Below are 13,371 nucleotides of genomic sequence, written 5' to 3' on the forward strand. Positions count from 1 at the left end.
ATGGACACACAAAATGTGAGTAAGGCCCACACGGGAGGGGTCTGCCCGGCGGATACTGAGCAGTGACGACAGAGGAGCGGGAGACTGGAAATAAGATGGATGGGCCTGGAAATGAGAGGGCAGGGCCACTTGTCCCAGGCTCCCTTTCTTCCCAGCCCCACAGACAGGGACAGCAAGGAGTACCCCACTGAGCATCTCTGTGTTCTCCCCTCCCCTGATCAGTTAGAGAAGGCAGCCATAAAGATTCAGTCATGGTGGCGTGGCATCATGGTGCGCCGGACGTTACTGCACGCAGCTCTCAGGGCCTGGGTCATCCAGTGCTGGTGGAGGTCGATGCAGGCCAAGATGCTGGAGCAGAGACGGCGCCTGGCACTAAGACTCTACACCTGCCAGGAGTGGGCAGTGGTGAAGGTGCAGGCACAGGTTCGAATGTGGCAGGCCCGCAGACGGTTCCTCCAGGCACGCCAAGCAGCCTGCATCATCCAGTCTCACTGGCGCTGGCATACCAGCCAAACCCGGGGCCTGATCCGGGGCCGCTATGAGGTCAAAGCCAGCCGGCTGGAGCTTGACATCGAAATCCTCTTGACCTAGGGCGCTAGCAGAGCCAAGGAGACTGGATCTCTCTTCCAATAAAAACACTTACTGACCACAGTCTTGCCCTTTGGAAATTAGACCCATAAAAGAGGGATCGTCCCTCGGTAATGGTCTGGAGCCCATCCCAGGGCACGCCACCCTAGGCCGTTGCACCTACTGCAAACCTGAGCCATCCTGCACCCAAAAGAGACCCCAGGGCCCAGGATAGGCTCTGACACCTCAGCCAGCCTGGTCCCAGCTCTCTCCACAAGCAAGGTTAGGTACTGGACTTTATTTTTCTGTACCCCTCCTCAGGCTTCTCCATTTAAGGTAGGACACCAGAGAGTCAGGCTGCAGCCAGAGCCAGCTGGGAAGGCCAGGATTCCACAGCCCTGTGCTGGGCAGGACCCTCAGGGCCAGTGCAGCACTTGGCAGGGAGCCAGGAGGACAGGGCACCCCACTGAGCAACAGTAGGCCAGGCACTGTGCCTCACTTGGGGGATAGTCAGCCAGAGCCAGCCCCTGGGGGAAGGCCAGGGCAGGAGCTGAGGAGCAGCAGCTGTGCCTGCTGCTTCAGCCCTAGGGGCTGAGACAAGGCTTCCCTCCTCTCTGCTGGCTACTTCCTGGGAGAATCAGGCTCAGTGGGGGAGGGGACAGAAAGCCCTGGGAGGTGGGGCTGAGGAAACAAGTAAACAAGTGGAGGGAGCCTAGGGGTGGGCAAGGGGAAGGGCTGTCCTTATGCCACTGGAAGTCATTGGTTTGGGGATACAACCTCTAAATCTTACTGCATCCTTAGAAGCAGCTGTTCTGGCATCCTCTCAAGACTGGGACCTGTATTTGCCCCAATCCCCCTACAGACTGCCATACCCTCTGCAAGGCTGGCCTCAAGAGGGCCGATGGGCCCTTGCTGGCAGAGTCTCCTGTTAACTCAGCATCTGGGCTCAGCCTTCTGTGTACCAGTCTCTCACAGCCTCTGCTTTGGTGCTCAAGGTCCCTCAGATGTTTGTCTCCCAACCTGCCTCCCAGAAGCCTGAGGCACATGACCTTCCTTAGGGGTCTGCGATAGGTGGCCTTGCCAGAGGGGTGGGAGGACCAGTTGGAGAGAGGTACAGAAGTCAGGGGTCCTCATGGGCCTTGCAGCTATGTAAGGCTTTTCTTTCCCTCAGCAGTGTGTGTGGTGTGTGGCTCAGGGAAAGGTGTCTCCAGAACAGCTGTGGCAGGCATGGAGAACCAGAGATTAGTCTGACACCCATCACCTTCAGTAGCTGAAGGTGGCAATGATGCAGCCAGGTGCCTTGCTCTTCCAAAGGAGCCCCTTCAGGAGCTTTGGACACAGCTCTCACCTGCCCACCTTGCAAGAGTGAGTGGTAGACTAGTTAGGTCTACATGCTGAACATGATGGAATTCTGCATGAATATCCCTGCAGGTGCCACCCCTGCAGTGAGAGGTAGTTAAAACCCAGGCTGGCAAGGCTTTAAGTCTCTGATTGTCAACCTACATTGGACATTGGAATCCTCTGAGACACAAAACATACCAATGCCTGGGCCCACCCAGAGATTCTGCTTTAACTGGTCTGGGGAGAGGCCTGGACATTGGAATTCAGTGTGCAGCCATGATTTGGAAACCAGAGTTAGGTAATAAAGTGGCCACTGCGTTCATGTGATGCCACCTGGGGATATTGATGCAGAATCCCAAACTGCTTGCCAGGCTGAAGGTAATTAAGGCTTTCCACTCTGTGATGAGCTAAAAATGCAAAGTTAAAACAGGGATTCAGAGGGAGAGCCACTTTGGTGAAAAACTTTTGAAAGCAGGAAAACACAGGTAGCTGGGGGTTGGGACAGGGAGAGGCTGTTGCGGTAAAACAGGTAAGGTAGGGCCTCTTGTCCCTGGTGACAGGACCCCAGGAATATTGTACTATTCCTGTGTGAGCAATGGAGACTTAGGGGCCAGCCCAAGAAGGCTCATCCAAGGTCTTGGGTTCCCCTCTGATGGCCGGGGGATCTTGTGACCTGGATGTGGTCTGGACCTGTGGGTGTTGGGCCCCAGACAGAGGAAGTGAAGGAGACATAGGATGGGAGTCCACAGAGAGGATCCCCTTTAGCAGCCAGATCTGTAGCTAGAGTTAGCCTGGATAGGTGGAGCCACCTATACGTCCTCAGCAGAGGTGAGGCTGCAGGTGGGGCTTTCAGAGGCAGACCCCTCAGACCCTCACAAACCCTCCCTTCTCTTCCTCACTGTCATTGAGAATTGAGCTACAGAAGTAACTCTCCCTGAGAATACACTGAAACAGTAGAAGTGAGGATGGTGAGAGGTAGGGGAGGTGCAGGGAGGGAGGATGCTTGCAGTCTTGGGGCAGGAGTGGGCATGAGGGCACTCTGGGGCACTCTGTATCCCCATCCTTGCTCCTCCTCCAGGAAACATTGTGTCCCCAAGAGATATGTGACCTAGGCCTGATCAATAAAGAAATATATATATATATATATATATATAATTTTTTTTAATATGATAGTCACACACAGAGAGAGAGGCAGAGACACAGGCAGAGGGAGAAACAGGCTCCATGCACAGGGAGCCCGATGTGGGATTCGATCCCGGGTCTCCAGGATCACGCCCTGGGCCAAAGGCAGGCGCTAAACCGCTGCGCCACCCAGGGATCCCCAACAAAGAAATATATTGACCCTCAGACTGGCCCAGCATACTGGGCCCCTAAGAAGATAGTTGAACAATTGCCCACTTGCTCCCTCTTAAGCCCACCCCACCCTCTTAAGCTCCTCACTTGATACATCTCCAACCTCAGTTCTGATCCCACTATTCAGGGTTTCCATCCTACCTTGTCTTCTGCTTCTCTCTGTCCCACATGGCAAACCCAAAATGAGATGGCACTGCGCAATTTCAAGCTTTACAGTAACACCACAGCAATCAAGACAGTGTGGTATTGTTGAAAGAACAGACAAATAGATCAATGGAACAGAAGAGAGAGACCAGAAATAGACCCACACAAATATAATCAACTGAACTTAGAAAAAGGAGCAAAGTCAAACTTATGGAGAAAGTTTTTTTCAATGAATGATGTTGAAAAAACTGGACATCCACATGCAAAAAACAAGTGAAGCTAGATACAGACCTTACACCTTTCGTAAAAATTAACTCAAACTGTATCACAGAAGTATAATACTCCTAAAGCCATGAAAGAAATAACTGACAAGTTGGACTTCATTAAAATAAAAACTTCTGTTCTGCAAAAGACACAGTTGAGAGAATGAGAACACAAGCCACACAAACTGAAAGTATTTGCAGACACATCTGATAAAGATTTGATATCTAAAAATACAAAGGACCCTGACAACTCAACAATAAGAAAATGAACAACTCATTAAAAAATTAAGAAAAGACCTGCTGAGCAGATATTTCACCTGAAAAGATGTACAGGTGGCAAATTAACTTATGAAAAGAAGTGCACCATCATATGTTATTAGAGAATTGAAAATTAAAAATGAAATAACCCTATACATCTATTAAGAAACACTGACAATGGGCAGCCCAGGTGGCTCAGAGGTTTAGCACTGCCTTCAACCCAGGGTGTGAGCCTGGAAACCTGGGATCGAGTCCCACGTTGAGCTCCCTGCATGGAGCCTGCTTCTCCCTCTGCCTGTATCTCTGCCCCTCCCCCTCTCTGTGTGTCTGTCATGAATAAATAACATCTTTAAAAAACAAAACCAAAACCAAAACAAAAAAGAAACACTGACAGCACCAAATGCTAAGATGTGGAGCAACAGGAATGCTCATTCAGTGCTGGTGGGAATGCAAAATGGCAGAGCCACTTTGGAAAACAGTTTGGCAGTTCAATACAAAACTAAACTAGGCTCCCCATATGATCCAGCAATTGAGCTTCTTCCAATTTACTCAAGTGAGTTGGAAAACATGTCTACACAAATCCTGCATATAAATGTTTACAGCAGTTGTATTCATAATTGCCAAAAATTGAAAGCAACCAGGAAGTCCTTCCAATGGGTAAACTAGTAAACTTATTGCAGTACAACCACACCACAATGGAATATTTAGTGACAAAAAGAAATGACCTCTCAAGCCATGAAAAAGACATGGAGGAAATCTAAATGCATACTGTGAAGTTAAAGTGGTCTGGAAAGGCTACCGATTACATGATTCCAACTATATGACGCTCTGGAAAAGGCAAACTATATAGAGAGTAAATGGCTGGCAGGTGTTTGGTGGGAGGAATGAGGGATGAATAGGCGAAAAACAGAATTTTATGATATTTAAACTATTCTGTATGATATTATAAATGAAGATACACGAAATTATGTATTTGACAAAAATCATAGAACTACATACACAAAGTGACCTCTAATGTAAATTATGGACCTTAGTTAATAATAATATATATTAGTTTGCCAATTGTAATAAATGTACCATATTAATGTGAGATGTTAACAATAAGTTGAACTGTATGCAGCAGGATGGGGAACAGGGAGCCCATGGGCACTCTAGAAAATATTCTGCTCAATTTTCCCATATACCTAAAACCGCTCTAAAATGAAAGTCTATTAATAAAAAATAAAAGGCAAAATGATTAGAACAAAAGTACTAAATGCTGTCTGCATTTTTAAACAGCCTGATTATGTACATAGAAAAGTCATAAAGAATCTACCCCAAAAACTACTTGAATATATGAGTTTAGAACAGTCATGGGATACAGTGTCAATATGCAAAAATCAATTGTCCAAAGAAGATATACTTTCATGGCCAACAGGCACATGAAAAAATGTGCAACATCATTAGTTATTAGGGAAATGCAAATCAAAATGACATATCACTTCATTACCATTAAGATGACTTTCATTAAAAAAACAAACAACAAAAAAACAAAATAACAAATGTTGGCAAGGATGTAGAGAAATTGGAACACTTGTACATTGCTAGTGGGAATGCAAAATGGTACAGCTGTTGTAGAAAAATGGTATGACAATTCTCAAAATATTAAAAATAGAATTACCATCTGACCCAACAAGTCCAATTCTGGATATATACCCGAAAGAAGTGAAAGAAGAAATTCAACAGATACTTGGCACACATGGTCATAGCAACATATCCACAAGAACCAAAAGTGTCCATTGATAGATAAATGCATAATCAATGTAGCACATATAGAATGTTATTCCACCTTCAAAAAGAAGGACATTCTGACATATTTTACAATACGAATGACCCTGAGGACATAATGCCAAATGAAATACGTCAGCCACAAAAGAACAAACACTATGATTCTTCTTATATGAAACTTCTAGAGTAGTCAAATTCATAGAGACAGAAAGTAGAATGGTGTTTGCCAGGGGTAAGGGGAGGAGGGAATAGGAAGTTAGTGTTTACTGAGTACAGAGTCAGATGGAGAAGATGGTGGTGATGGTTATGTAACAATGTTAATGAATTTAACGCCATAGAAATGTACTCTTAAAAACAGTTAAGATGGCAAATTTTATGTCATGTATATTTTACCACAGTAAAAAAGTAAGTTGTATCTTTTTTTAAAGATTTTATTTATTTATTCATGAGAGACACACACAGAGAGAGAGGCACAGACACAGGCAGAGGGTGAAGCAGGCTCCATGCAAGGAGCCCGACGTGGGACTCGATCCTGAGTCTCCAGGATCACACCCTGGGCTGAAGGCAGAGCCAAACCACTGAGCCACCCGGGCTGCCCAAGTAAGTTGTATCTAACAACAAACTGCAAACTAAAATTAAATAAGCATTTCCAATAATATCCAAAAAATCAAATGCAGGGGCAACCTGGATGTCTCAGTTGGTTAAGCATCTGACTTCGGCTCAGATCATGATCTCAGAGTCCGGAGACTGGGCCAGTTATCAGGCTCCATGCTCAACAGAGAGTCTGCTTGTCTCTGTCCCTCTCCCTCTGTCCTCCCCCCCCACTTGTTCTCTTTCTCTCTCTCTTTCAAATAAATAAATAAAATCTTAAAAAAAATAAAATGCGTGGGGTGCCTGGGGGGCTCAGTGGTTGAGCATTTATCTTCAGCTCAAGGCATGATCCTGGAATCCTGGGATCGAGTCGCACATGGAGCTCCCAGAAGGGAGCCTGCTTCTCCCTCTGCCTATATCTCTGCCTCTCTCTCTCTCTGACTCTCTCATGAATAAAGAAAATCTTTTAAAAAAATCAAACAACATAAATAGAAGACTCCTACACTGAAAAGTACACATTGCTGAGAGAAATTAAAGAAGACTGAAATAAATGAAAAGATATGCCATATTCATGAACTTAATGACAATATTGTTAAGATTATAGTTTCCCACAAATTGATCTATATATTCAATGCAATCCCAAATAAAATTCCAGATTGTTTTTGTAAAACTCAAAAAGCTTATTCTAAAACCTATGTTGAAATGCGAAGGACCTAGTACAGCCAAGACAATCTTAAAAAATATAAAATAAAACTGAAGGATTTACCTGACCTGACCTCAAGATTTACTATAAAGCTACAGTAATTAAGACAGTGTGGTGTTTAGTAAGGTACAAAAATAGAAATCAATGAGACAAAATTGAATCCAAGAATAGTCCTGCCTATTTATGGTCAACTAGTTGACCAATTATAGTGGCACCCTGTGAGTGCCAATATAATTCAGTGAGGAAAGTAGAGTTTTTTCAACAAACAGTGCTGGAACAACTGAATAAAGCTAATATTGATTCCTATCTCATATCACATGAAAAACTTAATTCAACAAAGATCTAAGTCCCAATTGTACGAGCTAAAAGTGTAGTTTCTAGAAAAGAAAAAAGCAGGAGTGGAGCAATATCAGTGAAAATGATAAAGCAGGTAGCTCCAGGAGCCCATTTCTCCACAGAAACATAAAAAAATCAAATAAAAACTATTACAACCAACTTTATCAGTACTCTGGAAAAATAGTCAAAAGTTTACAGCAACCAAATGAATGCTGAGTATAGGAAAAAGGCAATTAATTAACTTTTTTTTTTTAAAGTAGGTTCCATGCCATGGAGCCCAACACAAGGCTTGAACTCATAACCCTGAGATCAGGAACTGAGCTGAGATCAAGTGTCAGATCCTTAACCGACCGAGCCTCCCAAGCACCCCAAAGAAAAATACAGTTTAAAACCAGTAGGAAGATTTTGTGGAATTTTTACTTGCCATTGTTCCATTCCCCTGTCTTCAGAATGAGGGCTGTCTTGAAGATGGCAGTCTACATCCTCAGTGTGAGACATGGTTACTGATTCCAGAGCAGAGCAGACCATATTCCCATAGAATTGTGTTTGCTGGTCTAATATGTCCAGGTATTATGAAGATGAATGCAATGCAATTGCTTTTGGTTTGCCTATTTCAGAGCTCATTTGGGGTGGAAAAGCAGTAAGCATTCCTGTAACAGTGTAAGGCAAATGAACAACTTCAGCTGCTTGGGGGGAAAGATTATAGTTTAGGCATACAGGAGAGTGCTAAAAGCCTCACAGGAAAATCAGGGGATAGTTTATTTCAGAGATTAGGACATTCAAAGTGCTTGTGTATACTGGGAGATTTAAAAAGCTGTGTTCTTGACCAGGGCAAGACATATGCTCAGAAAATACCTGCAAAGACCTGAAGCTTTCACGTCTCTCTGATCTCTAAGCTAAGTGCAAGCTGGAAGTGAAGGCTAAGACAGAGTTCTTTTTTTTTTTTAAGACAGAGTTCTAAATGGCATGGCTAAGTGTTGGAGGAGTGTCTGGTGCAGAAAGATTTGCAAAAAAACAGGAGAGTTCTTTTTCCTTTCTTTGTTTCTTCTCTCTCCTGGCATTCAAGAAATTTTCTAATGGATCACTAGCTGAACATAGTTAAAGGAAGACAGACTTTAGAGACCATATATTAAAAAGAACACAGACCCAAAATAATAATTTAGAAAAGTCACTAACCAAACAACTATAGCCCACTATAAGCCACAAAAAGACAACTTGGAGAGAGAGAAGATTCTGATTTCCAGAGTTACCACATTATAATCAAAATGTCTAGTTTTCAATGAAAAAGTTATAAAACATGCACAGAAACAGGAAAGTATGACCCATTCACAGGAAAAATGAATAGAAATTGTCCCTGAGGAAGCACAGACTTGAACCTCCCAGACAAAGACTCTAAATCAACTGTCTTAAATATTCTCAAAGAGCTATAGGACACCACGGACAAAGAGCTAACAGAAACTAGGACAACAATGTGTGAACAAATAGGGAATATTGACAAAGAGAAAGAAATTATAAAAAGGAACCCAACAGAAATTCTGGAGTTGAAATATACAGTAACAAAAATGAAAACTACAAGAGGGTTTCAACAGCAGATTTCAGCAGGCAGAAGAAAGAATCAGTGAACTTGAAGATAGGCCAGTCAAAATTATCCAATCTGAAGAGAAGTAAAAAAGAGAATGGAGAAAAATGAATAGAGCTTAAGAGAATGAGCCATCATCAAAAGTACTAAAACATTCGTAATGGGAATCCCAGATTAAGAGGAGAGAGAAAGGGGGGGCAGACAGAATATGAAGACACAGTGGCTGAAAATTTCCCAAATTTAATAAAATACAATAATCTAAATATCCTAGTTCAATGGTACTCCAAGAAGAATAAACATAAAGAAACCCACACTGAGACACTTTATAATTAAATTGTCTAAGGCCAAAGAAAAAAGAGGATCTTAAAATTAGCAAAAGAAAAATTCATCATGCATAAAAGACCCTTAATAAAATTAGTAGATTCCTCATCAGAAACCAGGGAGACCAGGGACACCTGGGTGGCTCAGTGGTTGAGCATTGGCCTTCAGCTCAGGGCATGATCCCAGGTCCAGGGATTGAGTCCTGCACTGGACTTCCTGCAGGGAGCCTGCTTCTCCCTCTGCTTATGTCTCTGCCTCTTTTTCTGTGTCTCTCATTAATAAATAAATAAGTAAATAAATAAATAAATAAATAAAATTGTAAAAATAAGAAAAGAAAGAAAGAAACAAACAAACAAACCAGGGAGACTAGAAGGAGTGGGATGATAGTTTTAAAGGGCTAAAAGAAAAATCTGTCAACCAAAAATTCCATATTTAGGAATGAAGGAGAAATTAAGACATTCCTAGGAAGCTGAAAGTGTGCGTCACAAATAGACTCTCCTATAAGAAATCTAAAGGTTGTATTTCAGATTGAAATGAAAGGATACTAGACAGTATCTTAAAACCATACCAAGATATAAAGAACTCCAGTAAAAGTAACTACACACTTAAAAATAATAGCTAGTATTATTGTGTGGGCCTTTTTAAAAATTTGTAGCTCTTCTTTTTATTTCCTATATTATTTAAAAGACAAACGTATGAAAGATAATATATTTATGTAAATGAACACAATGCATAAAGATAGAATTTGTGGCAATAACAACTTTGGGGGAATGGAGCTTTTTGGACAAAATATTTGTATGTTACTAAAGCTAAGTTGCTATCAATTCAAGTTAAATTGCTATAGGGGCACCTGGGTGGCTCAGTGGTTGGGTGCCTGCCTTTGGCTCAGGTCATGATCCCGGGATCCAGGATCAAGTCCCACATTAGGTTCCCTGCAAGGAGCCTACCTCTCCTTCTGCCTGTGTCTCTACCTCTCTCTCTCTCAGTCTGTGTCTCTCATGAATGAATGAATGAATGAATCAATCAATCAATCAATAAATAAATCTTTTTAAAAAACAAATTAGATTGTTATAAATTTAGGATGTTAATAGCCATTTCTTCATAACCATTAAGAAAATGTCTTTTTAAGAAAACACCAAAAAATGGGGCACCTGGGTGGCTCGGTTGGTTAAATGTCTGCCTTTGGCTCAGGTCATGATCCCAGGGTCCTAGCATGGAGCCCCAGGTCATGAGGCTCCCTGCTCAGCAGGGAGTCTGCTTTTTCCTCTCTCTTGCCCCTTCACTTCTTGTGCTTATGTTCTCTCTCTCAAATAAATAAAATATTTTTTAAATAAAATATTTTAAAAAATACATAAAAACAAAGGAGAAGGAAATCAGAATAGTACACACACAAAAATCAATTAAATACAAAAGAAAACAATGGAAGAAATGAGAGTAAGAAGGGTATAAGAGATGCAGAAAACACATAACAAGGAAATGTAAGTTATTCCTCATCAGTAAATGTAAATGAATTAAATTCTCCAATTATAAGGCAGATATTGGAAGAATGGATTTCAAAAAACATGATCCATCTATATGCTATCTATAAGAGACTCACTTTAGATTTGAAGACAGAAGAATTGAAAGTAAAAGAATGGAAAGATCAATTCCATCCAGATAGTAAATGAAAAAGCTCCAATGGTCACACTATTACTATTATAAAATGTCTATATTAAAAAGAAATATCTCAAATTAAATAACCGAACTTTAAAAAATAAATAAATAACCTAACTTTACATCTTGTAGGACAAGAAACAGAAAAAACTTGGGCAGCCCTGGTGGCGCAGTGGTTTAGTGCCGCCTGCAGCCCAGGGTGTGATCCTGGAGACACGGCATCGAGTCCCATGTAAGGCTCCCTGCATGGAACCTGCTTCTCCCTCTGCCTGTGTCTCTGCCTCTCTCTCTATTTACTTATTCATGAGAGACATGTGTCTCTCATGAATAAATAAATAAAATCTTAAAAAAAAAAGAAAAAGAAAAAACTAAACCCAAAGATAGCAGAAGGAAGAAAATAATAAAGATAAGAGTGGAGATAAATGAAACAGAGAATAGGAAAATAATAGAATCAATAAAACAAAAAGTGGTTCTTTGAGAAGATTAAAATCGACAAACTATTAGCTAGACTTATCAAGAGAAAAAGATATATGTATCTTTTATATATAGTTATATAGTTATACTATATATATATATATATATATATATATATATATATAACTAAAATTTTAAAAAAGAAAATGAGTCCATTACTACTGACCCTAAAGATAAAGAATTATACCCCAGTGGTGGGCTTGCTGTCACAGACCCATAGCAGTCCCACCCACCAGTGGACCTGGCCGGAGCTCTGCTCACACCCCTGATAGTGGACCCACCACACACCAACACAATAAAGTAGTAGATGTTAATACCCCATTCTCAGTAATAGATAAATCATCCAGACAGAAAATCAATAAGGAAAGAGCAGAACTGAACAATGCTACAGACCAAATGGATATAATAGGCATATGCAAAACATTCCCTTCAATGGCAGCAGCATATTCATTCTCCTAAAATGCACACTGAATATTCTCCAGGATAGATCATATGCTAGGTCACAAAACAAATCTTTTTTTTAAAAAAATTTTTATTTATTTATGATAGTCACAGAGAGAGAGAGAGAGAGAGGCAGAGACACAGGCAGAGGGAGAAGCAGGCTCCATGCACCGGGAGCCCGACGTGGGATTCGATCCCGGGTCTCCAGGATCGCGCCCTGGGCCAAAGGCAGGCGCCAAACCGCTGCGCCACCCAGGGATCCCTACAAAACAGATCTTAATGAACTGGAGAAGACTGAACTCATTCCAAGTATCTTTTCCAATCACAGTACAATGAAAATAGAAATCAACAACAGAAAGAAAAGGGGAAAATTCACCAACACATGGAAATTAAACAATGAACTCTTAACCATTGGACCAAAAAAGAAATTAAAAAAGAAGTTAGAAAATATGTTAAGAGACAAACAAAAGTGAAAAACATCACATACCGTATATTTTATGAGATGTAGCAAAAGCAGTTATAAGAAGAAAAGTTATAGCAATAATGTCTACCTAAAATAGAGGATTTCAAACAACCCAACTTTATAACCCAAGGAACTAGAAAAAGAATAAACTAAACCCATAATTAGTAGAAGGAAGAAAATATGTTAAAGTAGAAATAAATGAAACAGAGAATAGAAAAACAATGTAAAAATTGACGAAACTAAATCTTGTTTTTTTAAAGATAAACAAAATCAACAAATCCTTAGCTAGAATAATTAAGAAAAAAATTAATTCAAATAAATAAAACTATGGGTAAAAGAGGACACTTTACAAATGATGCTATAGAAATGGAATCATAAAGGACTATTATGAAAAATTACATGCCAACAAATTGGACAACCCAGAAGAAATGAAAAAAATTCTAGAAACATAAAATCTATCAAGACTGAACCAAAAAATGGCCTGTACAAACAGGGTGGCTAAAGCAGCAATCAAAAACACTCCAAAAATAAAAGTCCAGAACCAGATAGCTTCATGGGTGGAGTCTACTAACATTTAAATAAAGATTAATAACAATCCTAAACTCTCACAAATTAGTTTCATGAGGTCAACATTACCCTGATACAAAGGTCAAAAACACAAGGAAAAAAAAATTCAGGCCAGTATTCTTGATGAATATAGATGCAAAACTCCTCAGGGCACCTGGGTGGCTCAGCTGGTTAAGTATCTGCTTTTGGCTCAGGTCATGATCCTAGGGTCCTGGGATGGAGTCCTGAGTCCCACATCAGCTCCAGGCTCAGTGGGAAGTCTGCTTCTCCCTTTGCCCATTCCCCCTGCTCATGATCTCTCTCACTTTCTCAAATAAATAAGTAAATATTTATTTAAAACAACTCCTCAAAAAAAAATTAGCAAACCAAGGCACTTGGGTGGCTTAGTCAGCTAAACATCTGACTGGCTCAGGTCATGATTTCAGGGTCCTGGGACTGGGCCCTGCACTAGGCTCCATACTCAGCGGGGAATCTGCCTCTCCTTCTCCCTTTGCTCCTCCCCCTGCTCATGCTTTCTCTCTCTCTCTGTCAAAAAAATAAATAAAATCCT

The 13,371-nt window shown here is 41.2% G+C and overlaps 1 protein-coding gene across 1 annotated transcript; it reads left to right on the plus strand.

Moving 5' to 3' along the window:
- On the plus strand, positions 1–591 carry IQCF6 (IQ motif containing F6). The gene is made up of 2 exons (XM_055342872.1): positions 1–15; positions 223–591. Exons 1-2 carry the CDS (start codon positions 1–3, stop codon positions 589–591), a joined length of 384 nt encoding a protein of 127 aa, XP_055198847.1.
- The last annotated feature ends 12,780 nt before the right edge of the window (positions 592–13,371 follow it).

This window comes from Nyctereutes procyonoides, unplaced genomic scaffold (assembly GCF_905146905.1).
Source record: "Nyctereutes procyonoides isolate TBG_1078 unplaced genomic scaffold, NYPRO_anot_genome, whole genome shotgun sequence".
Lineage (NCBI taxonomy): Eukaryota > Metazoa > Chordata > Mammalia > Carnivora > Canidae > Nyctereutes > Nyctereutes procyonoides.